This window comes from Hevea brasiliensis, chromosome 3 (assembly GCF_030052815.1).
Source record: "Hevea brasiliensis isolate MT/VB/25A 57/8 chromosome 3, ASM3005281v1, whole genome shotgun sequence".
Lineage (NCBI taxonomy): Eukaryota > Viridiplantae > Streptophyta > Magnoliopsida > Malpighiales > Euphorbiaceae > Hevea > Hevea brasiliensis.
In genome coordinates, this window is record NC_079495.1 from 111,263,378 (window position 1) to 111,278,175 (window position 14,798).

General features: G+C 33.4%; 1 protein-coding gene across 1 annotated transcript; it reads left to right on the plus strand.

The window, feature by feature from the left end:
* Positions 1–8,427: 8,427 nt before the first annotated feature.
* Positions 8,428–9,510, plus strand: LOC110670805 (transcription factor bHLH149). The gene is made up of 2 exons (XM_021833099.2): positions 8,428–8,627; positions 8,755–9,510. Exon 2 carries the CDS (start codon positions 8,794–8,796, stop codon positions 9,391–9,393), a length of 600 nt encoding a protein of 199 aa, XP_021688791.1. The 5' UTR covers positions 8,428–8,627; positions 8,755–8,793; the 3' UTR covers positions 9,394–9,510.
* The last annotated feature ends 5,288 nt before the right edge of the window (positions 9,511–14,798 follow it).

Below are 14,798 nucleotides of genomic sequence, written 5' to 3' on the forward strand. Positions count from 1 at the left end.
CATGAATCTGGTTTTGCCTGCCTCCTTAGGCGCTCCAGGTGGCCTACGGGCTAGTTCAGCACGCCCAGGCGCTTCTTGCGTGCCCCAAACTCTTCGCGCGCTCTCCAGGCGCTTCCAGAAGCTTCGGCTGGCGAACCTCGTTTCGCCTAGGCCTGGCGTGCGCTGCCTGAACTCCACAGCTCCCGCCCACGTGCGTGCCTTAATTTCGGCGCTGTTCCTCACAGCGTGTGCGCCCTGCTGGCCTTCATGCGTGCTGCCTCGCCTATGAACCTCATTTTGGCCCGTGTAGCTCCCCAGCATGCCCCGCAGACGCTAGTAGGCCTCCAGCCCGCAGTGAACCTCATTTTGGGCCCGGCTCGCCAGTTTGAACCTCATTTCCTCCTGCACTTGCCGAATTGTTCTCTAGCTCGCCCGATGGGCCTATTTAGCTGGTAAACCTCATTTTTCGCCCGTATTGCCTGCCACACAATGCGTACCATCCTCTTTGCCCCGCAAGGACTTACGCCCACTGAACCTCACTCTGTAGGCCACCTTGCGAAAAAAATTGGACTTCTACGGGAGTCTATATTTGTGGGGTTACATCCTCCCCCACTCAACCTGGCGACGCCCTTGTTGCGTCCCGAAGGTACTCTTGCACCTTGTCTTCATGCTGCCACAAGGTCAAGTCCCGTTCCCAACTAGCTTCGGTGTCCGAGAGGCCTTTCCACTTCATCAAGTATTCCTTATATCCTGGATGAGTGCCTCGAGGTGGTACTACCCGATGTGCGAGAATCTCCTCCACTTCATGCTCCAAGGTAGTATTAACTGCAGTGGGAGCCTGGTGTGACTTGCCCCGATCAGAATCATCCTTATCAGCATGATAAGGTTTAAGGAGGCTTACGTGAAACACCGGACGACATTCCAATTGTGGTGGCAGCTTTACTCGATAGGCCAACTTGCCAATGCACTTCTCCATGGGGAAGGGTCCCTCATATCTCCGCAGCAACCCCTTATGGACTCTCCCATAGTTGCGCATTGTCTGAGGGATCAATTTCACCATGACCATGTCTCCCTCTTCGAACTCCAAGTGCCTCCTCTTAGTGTCTGCCCATTTCTTCATCTTGTTGGATGCCTTTGCCAAGGATGCTTTAGCTAACTCAACTTTCTCCTTCCAAGCCTTGGCAAATTTGAAAGCACTTGGGCTCTTACCAGAATATGGCACTATCGTAGTGTGTGGTGCAAGCGGCTATTGTCCTGTAGCAAGCTCGAATGGACTTGCTCCCGTAGACTCACTCTTCTGCAAATTATATGAGAACTGGGCCACATCAAGCAACTCCACCCAATTCTTCTGGTTGGCACTCACATAGTGCCTAAGATACAACTCTAGCAAGGCACGAGATGCAGCTCAATTATTCTTCAGGAATGTGATGAAGTACTGGGGAATACCACGTTCGATTGTCAGTGACAGAGATACCAGATTTGTGGGCAGATTTTGGACAGAGTTGTTCAAGATGTTGGGGACAGACCTCATTGTCACGGGACGGGAGTTCTAGCCCCGTGCGGCACCTAAGTCCCCCTTGGCTAGGGCCCCTAGGTCAGCCTCTCCCTATCTGGCAAGCTCGCATAGGCTCAAATATTAAGCATCTTCGAGGTTTCTCGCACGTACCTGTACAGATTCACACTTGGTTAGCTCCATAGGGCAAGAGACAGATTATGACGGCCTTGCCAACTGCTAAGAATAGGAGTGGGGAACTTCCGAACCGTTACATTCTCCCCCACCCAATCCCGCAAACGCCCTTGTTTGGGTGCGTTCACGTCGCTTCCCTGCGCAACTTGTCACACTCCCTCGCACGTAGGAGCCCATACACATTTGTTGTGCTCGCCCGACGCAAACACTTGAGCAGCATGTTAGCCACCAGTTTGCCAATGTCCTCACCCACTTTCGCACGTAGACATCCTCCAAAATTCTTTGCCAAGATTCATCATGTTACTCGCCAGACGCATACAAGCTACATGACAGGCCGCACTTATCCCTAAGATCGACTCCTTTCTTATCTGATGTGGGATTGAGAAACCCGTGTCTACCTCTGTCCTATTGAGGCCTGACATTCTCCCCCTTCCTTTTGAAGTTTCATGTGTACTAGGCAAACTAGCTTGCACCACTAAATTCTATTTGTAGGTTTTTGAACCAATGACTTTGTTATACATCGCAAAAGCGTGTAAACTATAAAAAAATAAAGCAAACAAATAACAACAAAATTTATGTGATTCACCCTCTCATCATAGGTGACATCCATGGACTTGCTCTCTTCCACTAACATCAATAATAAAATCATCAATTACAAGTTTCAAACTATACTATCTATCATCTTAACTACACTCAAGAAAACTTTTACTACATAACTGTTTATCACTACATAACTATTTGTGGTAAATACATTAATTACTCCGTCCAAGTCTCCTCTAAATAAAATTTAATATATTTACTACTTAAAAGACATTATACACCACAAAAGATGTTTTCAACTACATAGACAAGAGCACTCTTGTCAATAGATAAAAATTCTTTTCTCTTGAATTTTATAGTGCAGCTCTTCTTAATGGAACAAAGCTCTTTTCAATGAATTGAAAGCCACTCTTTTCAATGGACGAGAGCTCATCTTTGCAATAGGCAAGAGCTCCTCTTAATGGATAAAGCCAAATAATATCTCCACACCAATTCTTTAGTGTTAAATTATGTGGGTTAGTGTTAGGCCACTTTCAATAGGTGCCTTTCAAGTGTTGTCCTTAATTAAGCATTTTAATACTATCATCAAGTCCTTATTAAATTAATAATGATCATCATTATTGTGTTTAGCATAAGCAAAGGGATTGATTGCATATCAAGGCACTCACTCGTGTGCACTTGTTTTTTTTTAAATGTTAGCAAGAGGAGAGAGATTAGCCCCCTGTATACCTAGGAAAGAAATTTAATTAGTAGATAATATAACCTTAATGAAACCTCTAATCAAATACCATGTGATGTGAACCCATTTCAAGCTTTTAGACCCTTTTTTTTCTACAAACAAGTTGAGAGCCTAAAACGCGTTGGTTTTGGTTCCACCAAATCTCATGCTTATCTTTAAAATACATATTCGAACTTTTTTTTAAAGAAAAACACACATTTGGCGGAAAATATTATATTTTTTATATCCACACACATCTGTAGATCAAAACTTAAAATACTTTCGTAAATGAAATTATTCGAATGTAAATATACCACTACATTAAGAAATTAGTGATGAGTTCAATTGAATAAATTTTTTTTGTTATCTGAATCAATTTTTTAAGAAAAAAAAAATGATAAATAAAACTTTAACTTGCCAATACAACTAACGTAGCACAAACACTAAAAAGGTGGAAAAGACAATGTGGGTTAGGAAGTTTAAGCTTTAAAGTGTTATCATATGAAGCAAAATGGGATTATGAAATAGTACACAAGTTGATTAGAGGTTTGAATCAACCTAACCAATTAGAAACCATCCTGAATCCGTGACAAATGAAACAAAACAGATGGTTTGCTTGTCAAATTCAAGCACTGATAAATTAATAAACAATTGAAACAAAATGACAAGTTTCAATTATTTAATTACAAAATCCCATTACAGGGAGCAATCAAACCCATTGGAAGTTGCTTTGTCTTTTATATAAATCACATGATTTGATAACATCTTTCTTCTGCATCCAGCTGTGAAGCTTTTAGAACATTTCAATTGGTAGAGGCACCAAATTATCCATTGGAAGTAGTTAAGAGAAGAGACTGGATGAGTAGGAATCTCAATTACTTAAAGGGAAAAAAAAAAAAAACCTGATTGAACTAATCTCACTATTTTGCTTTCTGCATCAGAACTATCTTTTCTAATTATAATGTCTAAAGACTGTTTTTGTTTAGTGGCTGTGATTAATTATTAGTGATCATTAATTGGTGTGATTACAGTTAATCAAGATGAAAACTCTTTTATAATCAATTAAGAATAATTTAGAATTATTTATTTTAAATACACCAAATTGATATATAGTGTGCCTTTAAAATATGGTCAAAAGGTGAAATGCCTTATGGGTGAGATAACTTTAAAAATTAGAGAAGAAAAGAATGCAGGGTTGGATTATTTAAAAGGGCTGCATTTAGAGCTAAATATCTTATATTTTATTAGTTTAGTGAGAGACCATAACCATGGTCTAAGTGATTTACACCAGATTCAATATTAATTTTATATTGACCTTTCCTTTAAGACTGTCTCACTCAAGGAGGCAAACTTTCTGGCATGCCATAGGGCATGGGCTCAATCTGATTCTCCTCAGATTTCTTTCTTTTCTTTTTTCTTTTTTTTTTTTCAATTTACAACCCATAAAATCACATAAACATGTATAGCATTATCATTACCCTTAATCTTAACTTTAAAGGCCTTCTTTGTTTAACTCTACCCTTTAATCCTTTGACATTTAGGTTGGGTAGGGGATCCTATTCTACCCTATGGCTAATCCCTGTGCCCCAAAGGCTGCATAAACAAGTAAAATGAGAAGTGGCCTATGAGAAAAGACATATTTCATTGCTATAGTAATGGTGTGAGCCTGTGAGCTATACTCTAGGACCAAGGAATGCAATTGTGTTCATGATTTGTTTTGTGTGTGTATGCTTTTAAGATATCAAAATGACATAAGTAGCAAGTAAATTACTTGTGTGTGTGCTTGTTATCTTCTTAATGATGAAGTAAATAAAAAGGTAAAGTGGATGAAACATGTCCAAACCACTAAGGAATGAAATAAAAACCAAAAATAAAAGGCCAAGAAGAGGGTAGAAAGTGCCATGAAAACAACCACATGCCTTTCTTTTAATTTTCTATATTTTTTTTTCCTATTTATCACCCACTAATCATTGCTGACAATAAAAACAAATTCTTTTAGCCCCACATTGCAAAACCCAACAAGTGGAAGCCAACACTTAACTTTGTTATCCAATTCCACATTTCCACATCATCACCCTAATTGACAATTATTAACCCTACACAAAAAGAATCTCATAATACCACCACCACCACTAAGGCCATATACAGAGTATATTAAACCATACACTGCCTTTGTAAGAAAAGTTTCTGATATGACACATGCTTTTTTCAAAATATAGAGTAAACGATAAGGATGTCATCGGGATTAATTTTTTATAGATATTTAATTTAATTAAATTTTAATAAGGTGAATTTAAATATTATATAATTAATTTTGAGATGAATTTAAATTTAAAAAATAATATTTATAATAAATTTAAATTTTATATATTGAGTATTTATTATTTAAAATTATTTATATAAATAATTAATTATATATAAAATATATATTTTTTATAAAATTTTTATAAATTTTTACATATTTTATTTTATATAAAATGAAATTTAAATATTTTATGAAATTATTAAATTTTTAAAATATAAATTATTAATGAAAATAATTTTGTATCAAATATTAATTAAAATATATAAAGATAAACAGGTTCAAGTTTTTTCAGGTAATAATAATTAAATTTAAGGCAGAGTTTAAATAGTTAAGAATAAATTTTATTGAGTTTAAAATAAATTTAAATTTTAATAATATTAATCAAATTTAAATTTAAATACGAGTAAAATAATTTTTATATATATTCTATCTGTTATTATCATTAATAAAAAATAAAAATTTAAATATAAATTTATTAAAAAAATAATATATTTTTAATTACTAACATAAAAAGTACAACTGTATATATTAACCTTTTCTCATCCTTATCCATAAATGGGTGTTGAATATGACAAATTCCTATTCACAAGTGAACTGAATTGAGCCAAGCAACCAAGTCTATACATGCATGTGTTTGGTAAAAAGCTAGAACCTAGAAGACCATAAGGGGTAAAAACTTTTGAGTTTTCACTTGGTTCAAATAAGCACATTTAAAATGATCCTATGTTGGGGTGAATGGGCAAAAATAAAATGATTCAATCGGTAAGGTTGACGTACAAAGTAAAACATCAAAGGCACCAAACACTTGTTAGATTACACTCAAATTAGATAAAGATTATCCATTTTAGTTGACAAATTAATTACTCATTGATTTTTCTTTTTTTTTTTATTTGTCTTTGTCTTTGTAAATAAATTAATTTGGTGATTGAAATGCACGCCATGTGGAAGATTGCCTTTATTATGAGACCTATAAACATTAAAATAATAATTAAAATTAATTTTTTGGTTTAATATGATGTTTAGATGCCTTGTAATGTTGGTTGCTTGGACAAGCAAAGTTCATATCCTTTCCCATTCATCTCTATTATTTTAAAAAAATTATATAATAAAATTGATATATATACAACAATTTAATTGTAATTAATAATTGTATTAGGTCCTATTTAAATTCTATCATAATTAATTATTATAATTAAATTATTATATGTACAACGATTATATCATATAAAAATTCATTATTTTAAGTGCTCATTTAGAAGGCTTTGAGAAAAAGTATCATTTTGAAAAAATAATTTAAAATTATTTTAATATTTTATAATTAAAATATATTAAATTATTTTTAAATTAAAATTTAATGCTTTGTTATTAATATATTTAAAAAATATATTTTTCTTAATAGCACTTAACAATAATGCCAAACAACTTAAGTCTTATTAATTCAGCGATTATAATTAACTTTGTGCTGCATGCACTTTGGGTATGATAATTAAGAATCATATATGATAATTAAATGTTCCATTTGAGGTAAACCATGCTTGAGACAACCATTATTGCTTATGTGTCCACTAAAACCAACTCCTTATGTCCTCATGCTTGTTGCAATCTTCTAGGTTTTTATTTTTCATTTTTTTTTAATTTTAATGTATTTTGATTATATATATATATATATATATATATATATATAATTTTTATTACAATAAAATTATAGTATTAGAAATTAATTTTTCATATATTATTTTAAAATTATTTTCCAATTTATTTAAAAACATATAATTCATATTAAATAGGGGAACAAAAAAAGATAGTATGATATGAGGTAAATTAAAATCCTTGACGTTTTCAAATTGGATTCTATGTTCTAATACTCACGTTCGTGTTGACTCTTGTGGAGTTCTTCTATGAGAAAATGGAAGATCATCACATGTAGTGAAGACTTTTTACCAAGTCACATAATATAATATAATATAATATATAGTGCTTAATTATGGGTGTAATTATAAATATATATTAATATAAGTAATATCTAAATTTGGCCATGATTGGACTCGGAAATAAAAAATATTAGACCGATTCAATTTGGGTTTTAAATTTAACTAAAATCAGATAATATATTTGGTTCTAAATTTATTTATTTTTTTAAAATGAAACTAATTTATTTTTTAAAATAAATAATTTAAAAAACATTATTAAAATTGAATTGATAAAACTAAATTAAATCAAAAATAAAAATTAAACTAAACTAAGAAAATGTTTATCTTAAAAGCTCTAAAATTAAGCTAATTTATTTGTTTATAATAATTTTTAAACTTATAAACTAAAAAAAATAAGTTAAGGGACTCAATTTTTTATTTTAATACTTATAAATTAATTTAATCAAATATTTTATTATATTATCCTTATTTAATTCTTAAAATTTCATATATATAAATCTCATTTAATATATTTTTTTATCATTTTAATAATATGTATGCTTATAAGTTACTTTTTTACTAAACACATTAACTGTTTATCACTTACTTATAAATATTTTAACCAATCACATAACTACCTAAAATTTTAAATGCTTATAAAATCAAATTAGCTTATAAATATTAAATATTTATAAGCTGATTTTCATAGGTTGAGTCAAACACCCTCTAAATAATATGTCTAATATATTTATTTTTAAATTATATATTTAATTTTAAATATTATTAAATAAATTTATATATAGAAAAATATAGGTTATAATATAATTTTTTTGGGGGGAGATTATACTTTTTTTTATAAATAATATCCTATTTTTAATTTTTATAATTAAATTAAAACATTTTGGTGAAAAATTCCAAAACCTCTAGTTGAGCATTATTACTGAATTTTTAGAGGAAGAAACCATGGATAGGAAGAGGCAGAGAGCCAAAAATTATCATTTGTGTGCATGAATCTATGCTACCACCTACTACCGACCCTGCCTATTTGTATAATTTGAGTAAATAAATTTAGTATTATTTTAATATTAATTTAAAATATTAAAAAAAACAGATTATATTTAAAATTTTTAATTATTTTCATTAATTAACTTTGATTGAGATTAAACTCAAAATCTGTAAATATAACGATGATTTACCGCATACATATAACTTATTAATTTTTAATTAATTATGTTAAAAAATAAATTAAATAGAGAGAAGCACGAAAGGCAACCCAATGTGATTGAGGAAACGCCGCGTGGTTACCCGTGAATTGCTTTTAAAGTCTCCCCCCACTTCCTCTTTTTCACCTCATTTTTCTCACGCCTCTCTTTTCCTTTTCCTCCATAGAGCCTTCCATCACCACCACCTCAGCCGCCGTAGCCAGCGTTCATTTGTTTCCAATTATTCAGAACTCCCATTAACACTTTCTTCTCTTTTCTTTCTAAGGTATTGCTCTTTATATTTCCTTTCTCTGAATTCTTGATTCGTACCGAATTTTAAAGAACGATTCAATTTGAGAGGTTTTATAGCTTTATTCTGTTCTGCACGTATCAATTTGTTCTTACTGTTTCAGGCCAAAAAAAAAAAGAGTATATTCAAGAGAATTATATTAATGGCTTCGTTGATCTCAAGCCTCGAATCGCAAGAATTCAAGCAGAGGAAGAAGCGAAGAAAACTCACTGACCAAACGCAGAATCACGCTCAAAACGACAATACGAACAATCGAACTATCACCAATCCAAGGTGGAAAACCCAAGCGGAGCTGCAGATCTATTCCTCCAAGCTTCTCGAAGCTCTCCGCTTATCTCGTCGGACCTCTTCGACGGCGGCGGCTAAAGGCAGAGAAATCAGAGAAACTGCCGACAGAGTCCTCGCCGTCGCAGGAAAAGGCACGACTAGGTGGAGCCGCGCGATTCTGGCGGGAAGGCTCAGGTTGAGGAAGGTTAAAAAGGTTAGGAGAGTGAAGGTAACAGGTGAGAGCCGGTTGAGGAGGAAGGAGATGGCGCGAGAGAGCAATAGATTACCGGTTTTGGAGGATAGAGTTCGTGCTTTGAGCCGGTTGGTTCCCGGTTGTCGGAAGACATCGTTTACTAGTCTTTTAGAGGAAACAAGTGATTATATAGCGGCTTTGGAGATGCAGGTGAAAGCCATGACGGCTCTGACAGAGATTCTCGCCGCCGGTGGCGTCGCACCGGTTAGTCCAACAAACTGAGTGAATAGCCAATCACAACTTGTTAGTTATTCCAGGTGTTATTACAATTTTTAATTTTATTTCTTGTATTTTCTTTATTAATTCATGTACTTTATTATATACATGACTTTCATCTCTCGAGCTCTATTTTTTTTCCTTTTTATATGTTTTTATTATTTATTTATTAGTTAATTAATAACTATTTATTATTATTATTATTATTATTATTATTATTATTATTATTGAAGCAGAAAATATGAAAAAATTGGAGGGTATGGAATGGTTTGACAAATAAAAAAAAAAAAAGCCAACACAAAACACAGAAAGTAAGTGCATGGTTCCCAAAGGGGTACACTGTAGTGAACAGAGACCAACAAAAGCTCATGTCATGTGGGTGAATGGCCCTACCCTTTCGACGACACCGACCTTTCTCTCGCTTGGCCCCTATAAGCCCCACGAATGGCTTCCCTGTGAATCTCAACTCCCATCTAGTTAACAGTAAAACCCCTTCACATGCTTCCCCTTTTCAGTGTTTGCTTATGCATGGTCAATCATAAACATCCTCCATTTCTAAAATTGACATCTTTGAATTTGAGTCTTACCCTTATTATTTATTTGGTTATTTATGTGTGAATTTTATGTGCATTAAATAATAAAATTTAGTCAATCAAGAATATAGTCTTTTTTTTTTCTTTTATTTGTAAAGATGAAATATGAAAGTCTCGAAGTTTCAATATAAGAAGATGAAAATATAGGGGTCTAAACCCTTGTTTAGACCAAATCCCAACTTGGTGGGGGAGTGAAATTAGATTTGGAGGGAAGTGGTGGGTGGGTCTTGGGGAAATTTCATTTTCTCATTGAAGAGCTAACACGTGTGCTATGAAATCCAATTGTCAATTACATGTGGGATGCCAAATGGCATCACTATCAAAAGAGTGTTTGGAGCCAAATTAGTGATGATGAAGGTTGAATTTATGGGCCACACCTGTTGTGTATTTTTCATAGCCTTGCTTTTTGTCTAACATTTCAAACATTATTTGTGTGCTCTCATTCAACTATGCATTGCATACAATTCTCACATGCATCCATGTGCCTACATTTAATTAACAATCTCCTTCCTCTCCTCTATTCTTTTGTCCTTGGTTCATTTTACTTTCATCAACATCTATCTATACCCAACAATTTTGTTTTCTTTCATTCTATTTCAACCCGTTTAAGATCATTTTCTTATACTATACAAAATGAAAAAAAAAAATTAAACTAATATCTTATAATTTTATATATTAATGTAAATCAAATATTTAACAAAGTTGAATAGTGAAAAAAAATTCATATAATTGACCTTAATTAGTTTGGAATTTAGAGTTAATTTAATAAAAATGATTTCAATTCAATGGTTGAACGTTTAAAAGTTAAAAGCTCACTATAGTAAATGATTAATCAAACCAATACTTACTTAATCTCTTTGCATTTTGTCACGGGACGGGAGAGTCTATATTTGTGGGGTTACAATTTTCATGGGATATAAAGCAAAAGGTCAAGGTTGATATGTGTTGTGTTGTCTTACCCATAAACCTAGCTAGATTCATAAAGCTAGGTGATTTTAGATGTTTGATTGAAAATGGGGAGGCATGTTTTCATGGGTTGAGTAAAATATATGAGACCATATCTAGAAAAACTAGGTATATGATTGATTAATTCATAATAATTTTTTATTGTTATTACATATGATTATTACATATGGGTACTTTTTGATTTCTTGTGCTTGATGCACTTCATCCAATTTTTTATTTCTTGCGCTTGATGCACTTCATCCCTATTGCAAAAAATGATGGTAACCTTTGTCTAAAAGCAATAGAGTGCTGATATACACTACTAATTTGTATATTCATAAATTCATATTTTTTCACTTTAAATGTACCAATTAAAATTATTTATCTTAATTAAGATGAATATAATTTAGAGTTTAAAATTATTTGAATGATGATTTTTCTTATCTAAATATCATTAACTATGGATTCAAAACACAATATATATGATGAAATTCATCTATATAAAATACATGCGTCTTATATATTTATGTTTTGGGTTCATGATAAATTGTGTCTAAGAATTATCCGAATGATGATTTTTCTTACCTTGAGCCAATCTACTTTGAACTCAATATACAATATATATAGCAAAATTAACATATTAAATATAAGAATCTCACATATTTGTATTTTAAATTCACAATAAATGGAATCTATAAAAGAATTATCCATATGAATGATTCTTGAAGAGGAAAGTTCCTGTAACACCCCTAATTTTTAAATTAATCATTTTATGGGTAGATATTAATATTTTATTTTATTTAAATTTTAGTAAATTATTTGAAATTTTTTGAATTTTTGAAATCAGGTTCGATTTTCAAAAATATAAAACTTTGATGATTTTTAAAAATTTATTTAAAGACCACATAGCAAAACTAAAAATATATTTAGAATTTACGAATTTTTCTGAGTTTTATGAAATTTTTTTGGAATTTTTGGACCTCGTTTTTTGTCTCAGGGCAGAGTAAAAATTTAATTTCGAATATCATGAATCAAACTGGCCTAATCGAACCGGACCAGATATGACTGATCGAATCGGACCGGCCCATTTTCTTTTTCTTTCTTCTTCTTCTTTGCGCCCCCAACACTCTCCCTCTCTCTCGCGTTTTCTCTCTCCTCCCTCCGCCCCTAGCTGGCCAGCCACCACCCCAGCCCTCCTCAGTCGCCGGTGCACCTCCACCGCCGTAGGCAGGCCTCCACACCGTCGGAAATGTCGGGCGAAACCACCCTTGTGCGGGTGCGCCGTTTCGTCTTCCCGGGCCGATTCCGGCCTATCCGGCCACCAATCGGATCAGGTCTTATCCCAAAACACTTTTACACATTGAGAGCTTTCCATAGACACCAAGAATACTAAAATCCATCGAGCGGTTTGCCCAATTTTTGTCCGCAAAGTTTTAGCCCATTTTGACTTTTGGGCTAGATTTTTTGAAAATCGTAAACCCCACCAAAAATCCGAGAGTACCAGAGTTCTCCACTCGTTGAGAGCTTCACGGCAATGCCTATTTCAAAATTTTCTGATATCGTTTTTTGATGGGTCCTATGAGATTTCATAGTATTTTTCCGAGCATTAAATGAACTTAGAAAATTCCGTAAAAATTATTTACTAACCCCCGTGTTGTGGGCTTCGCGTAGGTACCTTCAATTTGCGAAAATTTAACAGTTGCTCAGATTTGCAATTTCGGCCGGGCAGACAGGCTATCGAAAAAGTCTCCAAATTGGGTCGAGGTTATAGGCTACCCCACCATTTTCAAACATCCCAGGAGCGTCTCCAGGGTCGGAATTGGCATAAGTAAACTCGAACCCTCATTTTTCTTAATTATCTAGTACTTGATTTCGATTAAAAATCTATAAAATATTTGTGGTATGTTAGAAAAATATAATTCCTTTTGCGTTAGCTCTATAATATTGCTAAGGAATGCGGGGCAAAGTTTTAGAATTTTTAGATCTTATTTGGGTAGTTTTTGCAAAAGTCGTAATTGTAGGGACTAAATTATAATTTTTTAAATTGTGATCGTTGACTGTTTGGGTGGGCCCAGGAGGGGCCATGTGATGTGATTGAGTTGTGGATGTGTGGCTTGTGGATATAGAAGTGCATTTTGAACCCTTTTGCAGGTTAGGTAGGTCCTAGGTATAGAGAAAACTTTGCCGGATTTTCAGCACGATCTAGGGTGTCTTTGATCTTTTTCAAGCTTGTATCGAGTCAAATATATTAAATAATTACAATGAACTTTGTCAGGTGAGCCGGGATAACATTTCTCCTCCGTCCAACCGCCTCAGTGACCGCGGTTAAGTCTGTGAGTAAAATATTACTTTTAATTATAATTTCGATATTATTATATGTTCAAGCATACCCATGCATCATTTATAAATATGTATCTATATAGTTAAATACTAAACACGTTTTATATTGCATTCATAATTGATGAAGTGCCATGAATATTGTTTGTGGTAATTTAGAGCAGTGTGCATGCATTGGTGTGCGTGCAGTATAGTATTGGATATAGACAGGATGGGTAGACACGGCTTGAGAAACACTCACTGGGACCCGGTCCTTTATGGATAAGTCGGAGTAGACACGGCTTGATAGACACTTGCTGGGACCCCGCATTTAGTTTATTAAATGAAAGTCCGGCTTGAGAGACACTCGTTGGCAGAGGTTAGATTAAGAGAGCTATATAGGGGATCAGCTCCCATATATGTACTGTTTGAACAGTGTTGGGTGGGTGAGTGCTCCAAATTTCCTTTTTACTGCTATGATGTGGTTTCTATGAAAATTATGATGATGTTGTATTTCATTCCTTAGGATGCATTAGCATTAGCACTAGTTAGCTATAGAAATTGTGGTTAAAATTAGTATTTTACTCTCTGAGTCGAACGCTCACTCCTATTCATCTATTTTTCTAGGCTACAGGAGGATTACTTATTGTGACTAACTTGCTCTTCTTCTTCGCAGGTCAATTAGTAGTATTTAATGTATTTTGTACAATTGAGTTAAATTTTAAATTCCGCATGTGTTAGGAGTATTTTAATTAATTTAGGTCTGTAATATAATATGGTGTTAAATTTGTAAGATTATTGATTGCATGTATGACTGGATTGGACGAGGGAGTTGAGCTCCCATTAGATTTTTGATATTACGAGCATGTGGAGGGTGAGGGTGAGCTGACCTCCCCAATTTATTTTATATTGTGTTTACAGGTCGGGCGAGTCAAAAACTCTTCATTGAATGGTCCATTGTATAGCGGACTCTGTCCGGTTGAATTCTTAAAATTGAGCCTAAATGGGCCTTAGGATTGGGTTGAGAAATAGTTAGGCTTACTACAGACCTCGTGGGCTTTAGGCTAGCCCAAGTCCTAGTGCCGATCCGGCCCATAGGTTGGGTCATGACAGCTCCAGTGGTTTAATGGCTAGCTAATTAACTTTATTCATTGATAAGAGTTTTTCATATTTTCTGATTAGTTGAAAATATTAAATTTTCATATTTATGGTGTTGTTGGAGTGTTGCGGTTCATTGCAATGCACCTTAGCTGCAAAACAAAATGAAATGAAAATTTCACACACAAATATGTATCTCATTTATAGTTGAAACATCCTTTAAATCTATAGGGCCTCACCACTATGGGTTTTGACTCATTGAATTCAAATATTGAAAAGGTATTAATTTTGTCGCTCTTCAAGTTTTAAAATTATATTTTTGTGTTTTTTAACATCTATATATATATATATATATATATTGAATTCAAAATATATCAAATTTAGTTATTTTTTTTCAAATAAATAAAATTTTTTTTTATCTAAATTCAGTTTATGATTGACTAAAAAAATACAATGTAA